Source organism: the organism of the source record quoted next, unplaced genomic scaffold, assembly GCF_019419815.1.
Source record: "Pyrus x bretschneideri cultivar Hongxiangsu unplaced genomic scaffold, Pyrus_bretschneideri_v1 Contig11, whole genome shotgun sequence".
NCBI lineage: Eukaryota > Viridiplantae > Streptophyta > Magnoliopsida > Rosales > Rosaceae > Pyrus > Pyrus x bretschneideri.
Window position 1 is genome coordinate 2,093,074 of NW_025999402.1, and position 20,017 is coordinate 2,113,090.

The 20,017-nt window shown below is 37.2% G+C and overlaps 1 protein-coding gene and 1 pseudogene across 1 annotated transcript; both read left to right on the plus strand.

The window, feature by feature from the left end:
• The first annotated feature begins 6,373 nt into the window (after positions 1-6,373).
• LOC103967323 (putative receptor protein kinase ZmPK1) lies at positions 6,374-8,968 on the plus strand. The gene has a single exon (XM_048574151.1). It carries the CDS (start codon positions 6,414-6,416, stop codon positions 8,883-8,885), a length of 2,472 nt encoding a protein of 823 aa, XP_048430108.1. The 5' UTR covers positions 6,374-6,413; the 3' UTR covers positions 8,886-8,968.
• A 6,020-nt stretch (positions 8,969-14,988) lies between these two features.
• Positions 14,989-16,146, plus strand: LOC103937229 (annotated as a pseudogene).
• Positions 16,147-20,017: the final 3,871 nt, after the last annotated feature.

Here is a 20,017-nt window from a genome sequence, read left to right on the forward strand (position 1 = left end):
TTTGCATCATGAAAATTTTGAGGTTCTGTGAGCTTAGAAACCTTGTTGAGGAATGCACTGTGAACATGTGCAAGCTTGTGATAGGAAACATAATTGGAGGTTGGATGCCGTGGCTTCTAAGTCACACAGTCTCGCAATCTTGTAGGCAGTTTCTCTTGCAAGTTTACGTCGTGGTGCAACAGGTGTTGATTCATGTTCCATTGCTTCTGAGGTTACACTTTGTAAGTTTTCATACTCTTCATCAATTGAATTGCTAGGAGGCTAACCTTCATTGATTTGTTCACTCGAAGGAAGAGTTACTTGAGTAGCTAAGTTGAGACTTGAAGTTGAAGCTTTAGTGATCACGACATCTGTTATTGGTAAGGGAAACAAATCCAAGTAGTTCTCCCCCTGAGTGTTAACTTCAAGATTCTTACTGTAAAAAAGCTAGTTTCATGAAACCTAACATCCTTAGATACAATAAGTTTCTTAAGTTGAGGGTTGTAACATTTATATCCTTTTTGAGTTAAAGAATACCCAAGAAAGATGCACTTTGCTACCCGAGGATCTAGTTTGTCTCGATATAGAGATTGAATGTGCAAAAAACATATACATCCAAAGACTCTAAGATGAGGGAGATCCACTTTTCTTCCTTTTATTATCTCCATTGGAGACTTGAACTTCAACACTCTACTAGGCAATCTGTTAATTAAGTAAGCAACTGCCATAACACCATGTGACCAAAATTTCTTAGGCATATTCATTTGCAACATCAGTGCCCTAGTTTTCTCCAATAAGTCACAATTTTTTCTCTCAGCAATGCCATTTTGCTGAGGGGTTCCCACTTAGCTAGTTTGATGCATAATGCCATTGTTGCTCAAGTATTGTGTCATGATTTGAGACATGTATTCTGAGCCATTATTAGACCTTAGAGTTTGAATATTTGAAGAGAAATGATTTTTGACAAGGTTATGAAAGTCTTTAAGCATATCCATTACTTGGCTTTTTGATTTCAAAAGAGACAACCATGTGGCCCTTGAATAATGATCAACAAAAGTTACAAACTACTTTTAACCATCAAAAGATTCACTTGTAGGACCCTAAATATCTGAGTGTACAAGCTCAAAAACTTGCTAGCCCTAGATATAGACTCTCCTAATGGTAATCTAGTAGCTTGGACATATGACAAGTTTCACACTCAATTGCTTTTTTGCTTGAATTGGGAAATAAGGTGGAAAAAATAGGTTGGGAAGGATGAGCTAGATGTTAATGCCACAAAAGGTTGTCTTGGTTGGAAACTGAATTGACTTGAAATCCATTTGGACTTTTTTTTAGATGTAATATAGTCCATCTAGGAAAAAAAAACCCTCACCAATCATCTTCTTGGTGATATAATCCTGAAAAATGACACTTTGTGGTGAAAAGATGACCAAACAGTTCAAAGTATTTATGATTTTCCCCACAGATAAAAGATGGAAAGGAAATGAAGGTACATACAAAGCCATTGACTCAATTTTATCTGAAATTAGATGAACTTTTCCCTTTCCTACAACCTTAGCCCCTTCACCATTTGCAATTGATACTTGTAATGGTTCATGCAAATTTTCAAACTCTTTTAGTTTTGACACTTTATTAGTCATGTGGTCTGTGGCTCCAGAATTAACAATCCAAAAATCATGCAACAAAGTAACATTTAGAGTAGTTTTGAAAGCATTTAAAATACCTTGATGGTCTTGCTTTGGTATGTGATCAGTATTGGCCAAAAAACCAACAAACTTGCTCAATAAGGCAGTGGTATTTCCATCTTCAGGATCAACAACTTGATCGGCTTCTTCTCTTCCTCTTTCCTTTTGTTGGAAGGTTGCAAACTTATTTATAAGATCTATAGGATTAGCTGTGAACTGCTTATAAGGATCATGATTGTTGATAGTTGAAGATGAAGCCATGTTGGCTCGGTGGGAAAGTTGAGGTGGTTGAGATCTTCTAGGTAGAACCTTGTTTTTCAAAAAATCTAGTTTCAACTCTGGATGCAAGATCCAGCAAGTCTCCTTATCGTGACCATTGTAGTGACAATGCTGACACTTCAAGTTAGGGTTTTTACCCTTGTATCTCTTCTCATTGGTCATTTAGGCTCAAGTTTCAGTTACATTCACTTTAGTTCCTGCATTCATAACCTTCCTTCTCACTTCCTCTTATTGAATGGTAGTATAAATGCTTGTGAAGGTTGGCAGCCCAAGATTCATGAGGATATGACTTCTTAGATCTTCATAATCTGTGCTCAGGCTAGACAATAGCTGAAAGACTTTATCTTCCTCAACCCTTTTTAGGAGAACTGTGGAATCAGTAGTATGTGGCCGGTAGACATCCAGTTCATTCCACATACCTTTTAGAGATCCAAGATGCTGAGTAAAACTCTTACCTTCTTGCTGGATACATGATATGTCTCTTTTAAGTTGAAACACGCAAGTGGAGTTGTTTTGGTTCCCATACATCTCCTTCATAGTTGTCCATAGCAAGAGAGAAGACTCAGAATAGTTGAAGATCTCAGCTATTTTTCTTTCCATGGAGTTAAGTAACCATGACATAATAAGTTGATCTTTACATAGCCAAGCTTCATAATCTGAGGATGTAGCTTCTGGAGCAGGCACATTACCATTGATGAACCTAAGTTTGTTTCTTCCACCAAGAGCAAGAGCAACCGCCCTTGACCACGGAAGATAATTAAACTAAGTAGTATTGAGATGGACCTTTGGTTAGGATTAATTGGTATCTACTTCTGAAGGATTCTCAGGTCGAGAAGTGATGGTGTTTCCAACTTCCTGGTTGACTGAATTTTCTTCAACCATTTGTTTGAAGATTGGAGATGTTTACAGAATGATACACACAGAGGCAGGCTCAAAGGAATGCTTGCTCTGATACCATCTTGAATTTCAAGTATATTTTCTTTTTTTCTATTGCAATTGTCATAAGGTTACAAAAAGAAGAAGTGATATTTAAGGAGTAGGAATTAGTGCACATGCCGTGCACCTAGTCATCCAGAAAACCCCTTGAACCACTACACAAAGGCTAGTCTACGAGACTCACACCAAATCTCCTTAAATCAAGGAGTTGACAACAAGAGAAAAGACTTACACCAAATCTCCTTAAATTAAGGAGTAGCCAACAAGAAAAAGACTACATACAAGTGGATAAAGTAACACATAAAGCAGCAGCTAGTCCCTAGAGCCGATACAACATTGCAGCCCTAATAACCACCATTCTTCCAATACTCATATTTGGCGACATGCCATTCATTTCTTTATTAAATTCAATTTTGTCATTTAAAGAATGATGAAAATGTCTCTATTCGTTTACCTCTGTGTTCTTCTGCATTGAAATGTGATGGCTTATGTTTTGTTCGATCCATGCATTACTTGTTAAAACATCGAGTGATTGTTAGCTCACATCTTATCAAGTTTCTAAAAGACGTTGGTCGGGCGGCGCCTAGGCGTCTAGGTGGGATTCTTAAATTTATTATTTAACATATAAATAAGTGCTTATTTACTCCCTAAAAACTAAACCCTATACTTGTATTGAGAATTTAGAAAAATTAAAACTCAAGTCATATTGCCATCAGACAAATGCCTAAAAAAAAAAAAAAAAAAAAATCCTATTTCGAAATTCACTATTCAAAAAAAAATCTTTAACTTAATTTAAAATTTTAAAAACAATGGAACCGCCTAACCTACCTAGCCTCTACCCGATTTTTCTCACAATTCGCCTTAAATGTCATCGGCCCTTCCTCTCTTAGGCTGATTTTTAGAACACTACATCTTATTAGAGATGCATATTCCCCATTGTAAATACGTGCTTACACTCAAAACAATAATATGGCAGCATAGCGTTTTGTTATGTAATTGAAGTTGAATGCCTGATTGTGTACTGCGAGACTAACGTACGAAGTGTCGGTAAGTCTCACCATTGTATTTTGGGGTTGCTAGGTTAGACCGTTCAACATAAACCAACAATTTGTGGCGGCAAAATGAGGTCCTTGTTGATAACTGAGGTGTCGTCTTCACCAGAACTCAAGGGCAACCCTTTCACACAATAGTTACCCTTCAAAATATCTTATTTAATATAGAGAGTAGTCCTATTCAAGGGAATAGAATCCTATCCGGATTCTCAATGTATAGATTACAAAAGGGTTTTGAAGAACCCTATTTACACGCACAGTTTGAATTTCAAATAATACAAAGCTATCAGACTTAGCTAAGAAACATTCAAAAGAAACCTAGACCTAAACAGACTTGTCCTTGGATAACGAGTGAATTTTAGAATATCCAACTGAAGAGTTTGAACTAGAGTTGGATTTGATAAGTCTCACTTGGTCTAACACGTTAGACTATGGAAATCCACCTAAACGAAATTGGATTCTCTCTATACCTTAGTGTGGATCAATCCATCTGGATCGCTGATTGGTATGTAAAAGAAATCAGGGCTATTGGTTTTTATGTGGTGGGCCAAAGAAATGAGTTAATAAAGACCGTTGAATTCAATTTGTGCGACCCAGAAAAGTTGATCCTTAGGCTCCATTCAACATAAACCAACAATTTGTGGGGACAGAGTGAGGTCCTTGTTGATAACTGAGATGTCCTCTTCGCCGGAACTCAACGGCAACCCTTTCACACCATAGTTACCCTTCAAAATATCTTATTTAATATAGAGAGTAGTCCTATTCAAAAGAATAGAATCCTATCCCGATTCTCAATGTATAGATTACAAAAGGGTTTTGAAGAACCCTATTTACACGCACAGTTTGAATTTCAAATACTACAAAGCTATCAGACTTAGCTAAGAAACATTCAAAAGAAACCTAGACCTAAACAGACTCGTCCTTGGATAATGGGTGAATTTTAGAATATCCAACTGAAGAGTTTGAATTAGAGTTGGATTTGATAAGTCTGACTTGGTCTAACACTTTAGACTATGGAAATCCACCTAAATGAAATTGGATTTGCTTCGTACATTAGTGTGGATCAATCCATCTGGATCGCTGATTGGTGTGTAAAAGAAATCAGGGTTGTTGGTTTTTGTGTGGTGGACCAAAGAAATAAGTTAATAGAGATCATTGAATTCAATTTGTGCGACCCATATAAGTTGATCCTTAGGCTCCATTCAACATAAACCAACACTTTGTGGGGACAGAGTAAGGTCCTTGTTGATAACTGAGGTGTCCTCTCCGCCAGAACTCAAGGGCAACCCTTTCACACAATAGTTACCCTTCAAAATATCTTATTTAATATAGAGAGTAGTCCTATTCAAAAGAATAGAATCCTATCCGGATTCCCAATGTACAGATTACAAAAAGGTTTTGAAGAACCCTATTTACACGCACAGTTTGAATTTCAAATAATACAAAGCTATCAGACTTAGCTAAAAAACATTCAAAAGAAACCTAGACCTAACAGATTTGTCCTTGGATAACAGGTGAAGTTTAGAATATCCAGCTGAAGAGTTTGAATTAGAGTTGGATTTGATAAGTCTGACTTGGGCTAACACGTTAGACTACGGAAATCCACCTAAACGGAATTGGATTCGCTCCGTACCTTAGTGTCTGGAGCCTAAGGATCAATCCATCTGGACTGTTGATTGGTGCGTAAAAGAAATTAGGGTTGTTGGTTTGTGTGTGATGGGTCAGAGAAATGAGTTAATAGAGACCGTTGAATTCAATTTATGTGATCCAAATAAGTTGATCTTTAGGCTCCATTCAACATAAACGAACAATTTGTGGGACAGAGTGAGGTCCTTGTTGATAACTGAAGTGTCCTTTTCGCCAGAACTCAAAGGCAACCCTTTCACACAATAGTTACCCTTCAAAATATCTTATTTAATATGGTGAGTAGTCTTATTCAAGGGAATAGGATCATATCCGGATCTTCTTTGTGAGAATCTCGTAGTTCATTTCATCGTACTCGTTTATCTGTCATTCTGCGATTATAAATTATTTTGAATTTATTTGAAATTAAACATAAACCGTACTTGATGAAAACTAATGTATTAATTTTTCTTGGTAGCGACACTGACAGGCGAGATTGAGTCCTTGTGCCGAAAAAGTGCTCTTTGCTTGTCGCAAAATCCGATGTGAACCAACTCCTCTGACTAGGGGCATCTAAGTTGCACATGGATCCATTAATTTTCTTCATAAAAACAACGGAATTAATTTTCTTCGTATCAATGAATAGTACAAGTTTTGTATTATATTTTGCATCAAGTCACGCTTTGACAGGAGAATTAATTTTCTTCGTATCAATGAATAGTACAAGTTTTGTATTATATTTTGCATCAAGTCACGCTTTGACACGACGTCGTAGGTAAACTCGAACACAACAGAACCGATTCCCATTGATATATATATACCCATCTTCTCCCTTTTCTTTTCACCAAACTTGAGAAAAATGAAGCACCAACTTGTTCCATCACTAAATGTTCGCTGTTTTCTTACCCTTGCGTTCATCGCTCTATTCTCCCACTCTTCTGCTGCAATTCCGAAAACCCAAAACCGTCTTTCGAGAGGCTCTTCGCTCTCCGTCCAAGATGATTCCGGCTTCCTAACTTCACCAGATGAATCCTTCACTTGTGGTTTCTATGGTGTAGGCACAAATGCTTACTGGTTTTCGATATGGTTTACGAAATCCAGAGACAGAACTGTTGTTTGGACGGCCAACAGAGATAGACCAGTCAACCGCCTCGGCTCCAGAATCTCCCTCCGCCGAGACGGAGCCATGGTCTTGACGGACGTCGATGGAACATCCGTCTGGGAGACCACCGCGAACTCCAGCAGCTCCAGAGCTGAAACGGCCGTGCTTATGGATTCCGGCAACCTTGTCTTAAGAGACAAGCAAGGTAAAGTTCGGTGGCAAAGTTTTGATTTTCCAACTCACACTCTTCTTCCAAACCAGCTTTTTACAAAGAGCAAGAAGCTGATATCTACTTTGGGAAAAGGCACCTTTGGGACCGGCTATTTCAGCTTCTATTTCGACAATGACAATGTTTTGAAGCTCATGTTCGACGGCCCTGACACTTCGAGCTTGTACTGGCCTGATCCTGATTACGACACTTACGGCAACAATCGAACAAATTACAACAGTAGCAGGGTTGCTGTTTTGGATGATTTGGGGAATTTTTTCTCCAGTGATGAACTACAATTCTCAGCTTCCGACGCAGGGTCAAGTGCAAAAAGGCGGTTGACTATGGATTATGATGGAAACCTCAGGCTTTATAGCCTAGAAAGCGCGACAGGGTTTTGGGTGGTTACCTGGGAAGCCATGACGGAGCTGTGTAAGGTGCATGGGATCTGTGGGAGAAATGGGATCTGTATTAATACGCCGCAGCCGAAATGCTCGTGCCCTCCTGGCTACGGAGTAGCTGACACAAGTGACTGGAAAAGGGGTTGCAAACCTATGTTCAATGGTTCATATTCGCGGTCCCAGCAAGTGAAATTCATGCAGATGGAGCATGTAGATTTCTATGGTTATGATTTCAATTATAGCGAACTTACCTCGTTCGAAAATTGCAGGAATTTCTGCTTGGATGATTTCCGGTGCAAAGCATTTACTTATAAGAAGACAGGAAAAGGGAAATGTTTTACGAAGAGTACTCTTTTCAATGGGTACAAGTCTCCAAATTTTATAGGGAGTACATACATAAAAGTGCCCCTGAGTGTGGAAACGTCGCTGCCTGTCAATCTCAAGGCCTCAGATACATGCAGGAAGAATTTGTTAAAGGTTGTAGTCGGTTCTCCTTCGATGTATGAAAATACTGCGAAAAGGGTAAGATGGGTGTATTTGTATAGCTTTGTTTTTGCAGTGGGTGCGCTTGAAGTTCTTTTCATAGCTTCCGCCAACTGTCTACTTTTCCGAAGGCACAATGCAGCAGCTTCGACAGAAGATGGATATCACGTAATTTCGAGTCAGTTTAGAAAGTTTTGCTACGCTGAGCTCAAGAAAGCAACCAAAAACTTCAATGAAGAGCTTGGAAGAGGGGTCTCCGGTGCTGTGTACAAGGGCGTTCTGGCGGACAAAAGAGTGGTGGCTGTGAAGAAACTGGCGGACTTATATCAAGGGGAAGGTGTGTTTTGGGCAGAAGTTAGCACAATTGGGAAAATTAATCACATGAACCTAGTGAGGATTTGGGGATTCTGTTCTGAAGATAAGCACAAACTCCTCGTCTCTGAGCACATCAAAAATGGCTCATTGGACAAGCACCTGTTCCCCCCAAATTTCCTTGGATGGCAAGAAAGGTTTAAAGTTGCAATTGGAATAGCAAAGGGTTTAGCATATCTTCATCATGAGTGTCTAGAATGGGTTATCCATTGTGATGTGAAGCCCGAGAACATACTCCTAGATGGAAATTTCGAACCAAAGATTGTAGATTTCGGGCTAGCAAAGTTAACCCAGAGAGGCAACCTGAGCTCAGTTTTTTCTCAAATTCGTGGAACGAAAGGGTATATGGCTCCCGAGTGGGCTCTAAACCTTCCGATCACTGCAAAAGTGGATGTTTATAGTTTTGGAGTGGTAATTCTAGAGTTAGTGAAGGGCATTCGCCTTTCAAGTTGGGTAGTTGAGGACACTGATGATGTAGAGTCGGAGTTGACAAGGTTTGTGAGGGCAGCGAAGCAGAAAATTCAATGCGGGAAAGATCTGTGGATCGAGGATATGATGGATCCAAGGCTGAATGGGCAGTTCAGCAGGATCCAAGCGGCAAAGATGGTTGAGATTGGGATTTCCTGTGTGGAGGAAGAAAAGAGCAAAAGATCAACTATGGATTCAGTAGTTAAAATTTTACTAGAATGTGAAGTTGAATCTGATGTCGCTTCTCCACACGACACAAGTAACAGCAATTTAAGCTTTAGAGAGATAAATATGTAAAAAAATGCTTACTCTAAAGGTTCAATTGTAACGGCATCTTTTGTAAAAACAAATATATACGTACAATGATATTAGCTTCCACACCTGCATAAGAATTCATGTAAAGTTTGAAAACCAATATGTGGAATAAATGAATGATTCAACTTAGTTAAAATACATACCAGATGAGAGAGCATGAAACAGTTGGTCCAATTGTTGGGGATTCTGATGCATGCAAGGGGACATATGAGATAGCTGAATAGAGGATAGAGTGAGAGAAAGAATGGAGATGATCATGGGAGCGAGATAGATGATAGAGGCCGAGACGTGGATGAGAGTCAGTTAAGAGTGCAAGAACCCTAATATATAAACTTAGGATTTAGGAATGTCAAGATTGTTTCTGAGAGAGAAAGATCCCGCCAAGTTGCTACAAGATAAATACCAATTCTTACTGACAAAAGTTAATGGGACACTACTACAAAATTATCTATAACTGGCGGTCTAAAAATCAACAAAAAACGTATATTATTGTCGGATTTTAAGCAAAATCCGACAGAAAATGGATGCAGTGGCGGATATAATAAGCGACATAATTGCTAGTGTCAGGAAATGAATTTTCCGACAGAAATTGTGTCGAATATAACCGACAGAGAATATATTAATAATGAATAAAAAAGAGAATTTATGTCGGCTAAAACCGACAGAAAATACTAAAACCGACAGAACTTCTGTCGGATATAACCGACAACACATTTATTAATAAGAATAAACAAAATCATTCTTGTCGGATAGAACTGACAGAAAAATATATTAATAATTAAAAAAAAATAAACAACAACTTTCTGCATTTTCCATATGAATGGAAGCTCTGATCTCGAATCTCGTCGTCATCAACATGGCTGAACGACTATAGGCCGAGTAAAAACCCTAAGAAGAAGAAGAGCAAGCACTTGTAGAATCCTCGACGCCATTGCTGGCCTTTGCGATTAGGTCGATGAAAGAGAGCTCTAGCGACGAAGCTCCGGACGGAGACAGAGAAGGCAAGAATCGCCGACGGAAAAGGCGGCCAGTATCTAGAGCTGGAGAGAAGCTTCTGCGACAGTGATGGCACTGAAAATGGAGAGCCGCCTCCGTTCACATACGACCGGTCTTGGAAGGCCGGCGATAGAGTTCTCCGGAATCCACAGAAAACGATTCACTATCCTTTAAAATTACTCAATCACATTCCCTTAAAATCACTCAATCATAGCAAGCAATGCTCGTTCAATTGAATCTCTCCCCGAAATCAAATGAGAATCGAAATACTTACAGTGTTGATGAGATCTATGATAATGGAGAGCTTCTGGTGCTCCAGCTCCCAGTTTTCCACCATGCTCTCCCATTGCTGCAAAATCAAATAATTAAACCCTAAAAAGCACCACTGCAAATAGCATAAGAAAATCGAAATTAACACTAAAGAAATTGGGAGAGAAGATATGAAAAGGGAATACCTTTCGCTTTCAGATGAAGTTTGCTCGTGTGTGGGGAGAAGAGAAGACAAGGAAATGCGGAGAGGATAAAAGGGGGAAGAAGGGGTATTAAGTTGGAAAATTGACATTACTGTTGGTTAAAATCGACAGAAACATTTTTTAAAAATATAAACCGACGGAAACATTTTCATTCCTATCGGTTATAACCGATAGGAAAACATAGCGGCAAAATTGCCCCCCAAAATTGCCACCCAAAATTTTAAATTCCCTCCTAAAATTTTAAATTCCCCCCAAAATTTTGTTACAATTTTAAAAAATAAAATAATAATTGTTTGGTTTCATAAATAAATAAATAATATGTATTTAAATAGAATACGTTTTTAAAAATTAAATAAATAAATTTTTTTTGTCAAAAATAAATAATTGTTTGGTTTAATAGATAATAACTCATGTAAAATATGCAATAAAGAAACAAAAATATAATTGTACAACGAAAATGTCATCACACAAACTAAATATTGTCTAATCAATACTTGAAAAACATAAATAAAAATTTAGCACAAATTACTTTTCACACTTCAAAATTTAGGCAAATTTAATGGAGATATACATTCTACGAAACTAGTTTCAATGATCTAACCGTCAAACTTGTTTGTAGATACTACAAGATTGCATACGTAAAAAATCACAAAAAGAAAAACATTCAGAGATGAGGTAACGGAACAAAAAATTTCGATGATTATAAACGAAAAATCACAATTTAATGGTTATTTTAGCTCCGATTTTGATGATTTGTTTACAGCTACACTTCTCGACCCTATAAGAATGCAATGAACGAATTCGATCTTCAATTTAAAATATTTACACTAGTGGATACCACAAAATCTTATTTTATACTTAATGGAAGTATAGCATTAACTCTTAAGTGTTTATTTAATCTACTGTTTTGACGCAATATGCATTCTACGAAACTTTTTTCAACGATTCAACCGTCAAACTTCTTTATACACACTTCGAGATCACATACATAAAAAATCACAAAAAACAAACGTTCAGAGATTAGGTAACAAAACAAAAGTTTTCGACGGTTATAAACGAAAAATCACAATTTAACGATTATTTGAGCTCCGATTTTGATGATTTTTTACAGCTACACTCCTCGACCCTATAAGAATGCAATGAAAAAATTTGATCTTCAATTTAAAATATTTATACTAGTGGATACCACAAAATCTTATTTTATACTTAATGAAAGTATAACATTAACTCTTAAGTATTTATTTAGTCTACCGTTTTAACGCGATACACATTCTTCAAAACTTTTTTCAATTATCTAACCGTCAAACTTGTTTGTACACACTCTAAGATCACATACGTAAAAAATCACAAAAAGCAAACGTTCAGAGATTAGGTAACAAAACAGAAGTTTTCGACGGTTATAACGAAAAATCACAATTTAACGGTTATTTTAGCTCCGATTTTGATGATTTTTTACAGCTACACTCCTCGACCCTATAAGAATGCAATGAATGAATTCGATCTTCAATTTAAAATATATACACTAGTGGATACCACAAAATCGTATTTTATACTTAATGGAAGTATACCATTAACTCTTAAGTGTTTATTTAATCTACTGTTTTGATGCAATATGCATTCTACGAAACTTTTTTCAATGATCCAACCGTCAAACTTCTTTGTACACACTCCGAGATCACATACATAAATCACAAAAAACAAATGTTCAGAGATTAGGTGACAAAACAAAAGTTTTCGATGGTTATAAAAGAAAAATCACAATTTAACGGTTATTTGAGCTCCGATTTTGATGATCTTTTACAGCTACACTCCTCAATCCTATAAGAATGCAATGAAAAAAATTTGATCTTCAATTTAAAATATTTACACTAGTGATCTTATTTTATACTTAATGAAAGTATAACATTAACTCTTAAGTATTTATTTAGTCTACCGTTTTAACGCGATACACATTCTTCAAAACTTTTTTCAATTATCTAACCGTCAAACTTGTTGGTACACACTCTGAGATCACATACGTAAAAAATCACAAAAAACAAACGTTCAGAGATTAGGTAACAAAACAAAAGTTTTCGACGGTTATAACGAAAAATCACAATTTAACGGTTATTTTAGCTCCGATTTTGATGATTTTTTACACCTACACTCCTCGACCCGATAAGAATGCATTGAACGAATTCGATCTTCAATTTAAAATATTTACACTAGTGGATACAACAAAATCTTATTTTATACTTGATGGAAAGTATAACATTAACTCTAAGTGTTGGTTTAATGTACCGTTTTGATGTGATATGCATTCTATGAAACATTTTTCAACGATCAAACCATCAAACTTGTTTGTACACACTCCAAGATCGCATAAGTAAAAAATCGTAAAAAACAAACATTTAGAGATTAGGTAACGAAACAAAAGTTTTCGATGGTTATAAACGAAAAATCACAATTTAATGGTTATTTTAGCTTCGATTTTGATGATTTTTGCAGCTACACTCCTTGATCCTATAAGAATGCAATGAATGAATTCGATCTTCAATTTAAAATATTTACACTAGTGCATAAATCTTATTTTATACTATATGGAAGTATAACATTAACTCTTAAGTGTTTGTTAAATCTATCAATTTGATAGGATATGCATTCTACGAAACTAGTTGTTCATGTGTGTTTATGTGCCAGACAATGTGCTTTGTGACGCATTGAAAAAAATTGCTAGACAATATGCCAGACATGATAGAGTACACCAGATGTTCATGTGTGTTTATGTGCCAAACAATGTGCTTTGTGATGTATTGAAAAATTTTTTTTGAATTTCTTTGTATCTTGTTGCTTGCCTGTGAGGGAGCATAATCTTTATTACAAAAATGATAGAGCTTCAGATTGCAATCTGTTATTATTATTCTCTCAGAAAATTTATGGCTCGTGGGAATTGGGTTTATTAGACTTTAGGGTCATGAGTGAAAAAAAAAATTTAAAATATGTGTTTATTTATTTTTATCAATATAACATTTTAAAATAATAAAATTTTCATTTTTGTTTGTTATAGCCGCCAGAATACTAAAATAATAACCGCCAGAAAGTAAAATAATAAAATAGTCAATTTATGTCGGTTATAACCGCCACCATTAACTTAAAAACAGCCAGAATCTATCAAAAATATTTAAAAAAAGGATTCAAAAATTTTGATGGTTATAATCGATAGAATTTTTTTAATATCCGCCAGGAATTTATGTCGAATATAACCGACAGAATTTTTCTAATATCCGCCAGGAATTTATGTCGGATATAACTGACAGGATTTTTATAATATCCGCCACTAATTAAATGATGTGTCGGATATAATTTATCCGACATGATTTTTCTAATATCCGTCACCATCATCCACCACCTAAAGCTAATATTGTAGCAGTGGGAGGGCACGCTGAGAGTGAAGAATATGGGAGGGAGATCATGAGCAATTGGGGAATGTGAACCAACAAAATAGGTTAGGATTGCCTTTGGGAATTTGATAAGCTTGTTCATATCACGTAAAAGTAATTATCACTTGACCGATGAAATACCTTGTTGCCTCTCTTGTTATTTTGCCAATGAAATAATTTGGTGCCTCACATCGTCGGCTAATAATTCAAGACAGCAGGAAAAGTTCCTACCACAATTTACCCATCATAACTAAATTCGTCGGGACATCGCATTTACGCCTACAAAATGATCGTCGGCTAACGTTTGAATTTTCTCAGCTAAGATTGGCGTTGTGAATTCGTTATGGCATGAGTATTCAGCCAACAAATTAAAATTTTCGTCGAGAAAGGACTCTTGTGCCAACAAAATTTTGCTTTGTCGGCTTATAATTTGTTGGCAAAATTATAATTTCTAGTAGTGTCAGCTGTGTGTAAGTCTCACCATCATATTTTTGTTGACTTTTATGAGTTGTTGTGAGTGGTTAGACTTTCATTGTCGAGGGTGCTACGTTAGGAGAAATTTTTCCTTGTGCCGTAACGTAGGTAGTGCACCATGTGTAATTATATAAGGGGTGGGAAATTTTATTTTTTACGTTATTAATTTTTAATACAAGAATCTCACCACTTGTATAGAGACACGTAGTATACCACCCTGTGTTCTAGGTACATTGAAAAATCTCTCCTAGGTTAGGCCGTTAGACTATGGAAGTCCAAATAAACGACCATTTGTGGGGACAGAGTTAGGTCTGGGTGGAAAATTGAGATGCCATCTTCGCCATACTCTTTGGGCAGTAAAAGTCAAGGTCAACCATTTCACACAACAATTATTCTTTCAAATGCTTTCAATATAATGAATAGTCATATTCAAATTAATCACTCTTATCAAACGAGACCTTAAGAATCTTTCAATTTCTTTAGGAGGACCAGGACATTGAAATTATATATCGATCTTAGCCATAGTAACCGCAAGATGAGCGTAATATATGTGGGTCTTTAGGTGCTTATTGCTTGTCACAACATCTTATGTGAATCCAAGACTTAGGGCATCCAAGTTGGACTCAGACTATAACTTATGTCCTTGTCCCGATGAATAGTACAAGCTTTGTCATGAGGTCGTAGGTACATTGAGTGGAATAGTTGCCCATATCATCTCTTTCTTGTTCACCATACTTGAGAAAAATGAAGCACCAACTTGTTCCATCTCCAAACGTTCTCTCTTTTCTTACCTTTGCATTCATCACTCTATTCTCCCACTCTTCTTATGCAACTCTAAAAACCTGGAACAGTCTTTTGAGAGGCTCTTCGCTCTCCGCCAAACACGATTCTAACTTCCCAACTTCCCCATATGAATCTGTCACTTGTGATTTCTATGGTGTGGGGATAAATGCTTAGTGGTTTTCGATATGGTTTACGAAATCTAGAGACAGATATGTTGTTTAGACAGCCAACAAAGACATACCAGTCAACAGCCTTGGCTCCATAATCTCCCTCCACCGAGACGACGCCATGGTCTTGACGGATGTCGATAGAGCAGCCGTCTTGGGGACCACCGCGAACTCCAGCAGCTCCGGCGCTGACATGGCGGTACTTTTGGATCCAACAACCTTGTATTGAGAGACAAGCAAGGTAAAGTTCTGTGGCAGAGTTTTGATTTTCCAACTCACTCTTCAACCAAACCAACGCTTTACAAAGAGCAAGAAGCTGACATCTACTTTCGGAAAAAGGCATTTTTGGGACCGGCTATTTCAGCTTCTCTTTCGACAATGACAATGTGTTGAAGCTCATGTTCGATGGCCCTGACACTTCGAGCATGTACTAGCCTGATCCTGATTACTCCGTTTTCCGCAACGTCTAACAAACTACAACAGCAGCAGGGTTGCTGTTTTGGATGACTTGGGGAATTTTTTTCTCCAGTGATGGACTGCAATTCAGAGCTTCGGATGAGGGTTCAAGTGCAGATTGGCTGTTGACGATGGATTATGATGGAAACCTCAGGCTTTATAGCCTCAAAAACGTGACAAGGTTGTGGGTGATCACCTGGGAAGCCATGGCAAAGCTGTGTAAGGTGCATGGGATCTGTGGGAGAAATGGGATTTGTATTAATACGCCGCAGCTGAAATGCTCGTGCCCTTCTGGCTACAAAGTAGCTGACACAAGTGACTGGAAAAAGGGTTGCAAGCCTATGTTTAATCGTTTGTATTTGCGGTCCTAGCAAGTGAAATTTGTGCAGATTAAGCAAGTAGATTTCTACGATTTTGATCTCAATTATACCAAACCCATCTCGTTCGAAAATTGCAGGAATCTCTGCTTGGATGATTTCCGGTGCGAAGCATTTAGTTATCGGAAAACAGGAGAAAGGAAATGTTTTACAAAGAGTGCTCTTTTCAATGGGTACAAGTCTCCAAATTTTCCGGGGCGTATATATATATAAGACTGCCTCTAAGTGTGGAAAAATCGCTGCCTGTCAATCTCAAGGCCTCAAATACATGCAGGAATAATGTAATAATGATTGTAGTGGATTCTCCTTCGATATATGGAAAACCGCCAAAAGGGTAGGATGGGTATATTTGTATAGCTTTGCTTTTGTAGTTGGTGCCCTTGATGTTCTTTTCATAGCTTCGGCCTGCTAGCTACTTTTCCAAAGGCACAGTGCAGCAGCTCCCACGGAAGATGGATATCACGTAATTTCGAGCCAGTTTAGAAAGTTTTGCTATGCAGAGCTCAAGAAAGCAACCAAAAACTTCAAGGAAGAGCTTGGAAGAGGGATCTCCGGTGCTATGTACAAGGGTGTTTTGGCGGACGAAAAAGTGGTGGCTGTGAAGAAACTGGCGGACATATATCAAGGGGAAGGTGTGTTTTAGGCAGACTTTAGCACAATTGGGAAAATTAATCACATGAACCTAGTGAGAATTTGGGGATTCTGTTCCTATAATAAACACAAACTCCTCGTCCCTGAGTACGTCGAAAATGGCTCATTGGACAAGCACCTATTCCTCCCAAATTTCCTTGGATGGCAAGAAAGATTTAAAGTTGCAATGGGAATAGCAAAGGGTTTAGCCTATCTTCATCATGAGTGTCTAGAATGGGTTATCCGAAGCCTGAGAACATACTCCTAGACAGAAATTTTGATCCAAAGATTGCAGATTTTGGGCTAGCAAAGTTAACCCAGAGAGGTAACCTGAGCTTATAGTTTTCTCAAATTCGAGGAACGAAAGGGTATATGGCTCCTGAGTGGGCTCTAAACCTTCTAATCACTGCAAAAGTGGATTTTTATAGTTATGGAGTGGTAATTCTAGAGATAGTGAAGGGCATTCGCCTTTCAAGTTGGGCAGTTGAGGACATTGATGATCAAGAGTCGGAGCTAACAAGGTTCGTGATGGTAGCGAAGAGGAAAATTCAATGCGGGAAAGATCTGTGGATTGAGGATGTGATGGATCCAAGGTTGCAAAGGCAGTTCAACAGGATCCAAGCAGCAAAGATGGTTAAGCTTGGGATTTCCTGTGTGAAGGAAGAGACTAGCAAAAGACCAACCATAGATTTAGTAGTAAAATTTTTACTAGAATGTGAAGGTGAATCTTCTGTTGTTTGTGAAGGTGTATCTGCTGTTGAATTTGAACGGGAATTTTCTGTTGCATGTGAATGTGAATTTGCTGTGGCATATGAAGGCACTAGTAGGAAAAACTATTTGCGCAACAGATGTTTGTGCGACAAAACAAAATTTGTCGCGCGAGTGAATTTTGCGCAACGAAAAAACATCTTAGTCACGCAAGGTTGGTGCCACTTTGCAAAGAACAACTTTGTCTCGCAACAAAGTTTGCACGATGAAAAAAAGATATTCGTCATGCAAAGTCAGTAAGAAAACCGTGATTTTTTTGCCCCAAAAAAATGTGTGACGAAGATTTTCCCGCGACTACCTTGGGCGACTAAGACGTCGTCACACAAAGTTCGTACAATTTTTTGGGTCAAAGCATTCAATGCATGGTAATCAACGGAACACTTGCGCGACAAAGGCTTCGTCACGCAATATGAGTCAAAGCATACAGTGCATGTGAATCAGAGGAATGAAGACTGTATTTAGTGCAGAGGTTTGTGCGACAAAGGCTTTGTCACGCAAAGTCCCTAACCTTCCTATAAATATGTACTTTTTCTTTCCTTATTCTTCACAATTCTCTTCATGGAGGATAAAAACCGGGAGTAGAGCATGCCCTCAGGGCCCTATGATATGAGGCAACATGTGGAGTTGGCACATGCGATTGATGTAGAAATGCAGAATAATTGTCCTACAGCTAAGTGGAGTTCTCGGAAATATGTGCCCAAGAATGTGAAGAAGACGGTGATGGATCAATTATTAGTAAATGTGATAAAGGTTGAAAATATATAGTTTTGTTAAATTTTTTGTTATATGTTGAAATTAATTATTTGCATATATGTGTAATAGTGTAATTGTACTCTTGATGATACAAACGAAGAGTTGATGAAGTTGATGGAGGAGGCGTTGAAAGGGGGTTACAAGTGGTGGCGTTATGTCATGGAGTAGAATGGAGGATCATCGAAACAGTAGTTTTAAATTTATATTTTTGAGGACAATATTTAATTTTAAGGTTTTTTTATCGGTTATGTATTTGGACTTAATTAGGGTTTAATTCATGTTTTGTTGTTTAAATAATTCCATGGAATATTAATTTAATTTACTTAAGTTTTTTATTATTTTTAGAATAAATATTATAAATGAATATTTGTTTGTAATTATGAAGTCTACGTAAATATAGATACTAAAGATCTATGTTTGCATAAGCTTCATAATTACAATCTTTTACGTTCGTCGTGCAAAATTTCTAGCGACAATGGTTTCGTCGCGCAAAGGGCGCAAAAAACGCGAATAACCTAACCGCCATATTTCAAATCTATATGTTTTGCACGACGAAACTTTCGTCATGTTAGGTGATAAAACCTTGCGCGACAAAGGCTTCATCATGCAAAGGTCGTCCAGTTTTTAGGTCAGAGCATTAAGTGCATGTGAATCAAAGGAATCAACCATATTTACTGCAGATGTTTGCGCAACAAAGGCTTTGTAGCTCAAAGTCCCTAACCTTCCTATAAATATGCGCTTCTACTCTCCTTCTTCTTCTTTAGAATGTGTTTTGGAAACACTTTACAATTTTACAAATTATATCAATTTGTCCTTTGATTGTTGGTGCGATGGCCAAGGTGGTGCGCATTTGTCAAAGACAACGGATGGCGAAGGTTCCGGAAAAGGTTTGCGTTGTAAATTTTGCATTTTGTGTAAAGTTTTTATTTAGCTTTAGTATTATGAATATATATTTTGTTGATAGACAAGAAGAAAAAAGATGCGGTACGGGTCCGACACACTTATGGTAGGAGCCGTTACCGAATCACTGCTGATGAATTAATGGGGGTTGTGAAGTCAAATATACACGCCAGCTTTTGGTCCGACGTTGGAGCATTGGTGTGTGACAAATGTGCTGCAGATTGGGAGTCTTGGAAAGCCATCCTCGAGGAGCTGAAGATGCACATGATTGATGAGTTAGCCGTATGTGTTAAGATATTAATTAAATAATAATTATGTTTGTTAAATTTAATATAATAGTTAGATTTTAATTTACTAATTTTCGCATGATAGCCTAATTGGGACATTGGCAAAAGTAACCTAAATACGGTAGCCTAATTCGCATGATAGCCTAATTCGCATGATAGCCGTATGTGTTAAGATACTAATTACGGTAGTCGATAACAAGTTCAAGTCCCATTTCCAGAAGTGGAAGTTTGATAATCAACGTGTGATAGAACTATAGCGAGAACAAGAACTACCGGCGGAGGAGTAGAATAGTGTTTTTTATTTTAATTGTAGTGCTTATTTAATAATGAGATATGAATTAGAACTTTTTTTTATTATGAACGGTTTACTTAAATATGTACTTAATGTTTATTTTGAATAAAATTAATGCATTTTAATAAATATTTATATTAATTAATTATGCGAAAATAGTTTAATGAAATAAGTTCTTGATTTATTAAGTATTTATGTGGTTTTAAAAAATTGAAGACTGAATGGAAAAATTCAAATTTTTTGTATTAAAAGAAAACAATTTTTTTTTTTTTTTTTGAAAAAAGGTAATGCACGACAAATTATGGTTCATCACGCAAAGGGTTATAAAAAACGCGGCAA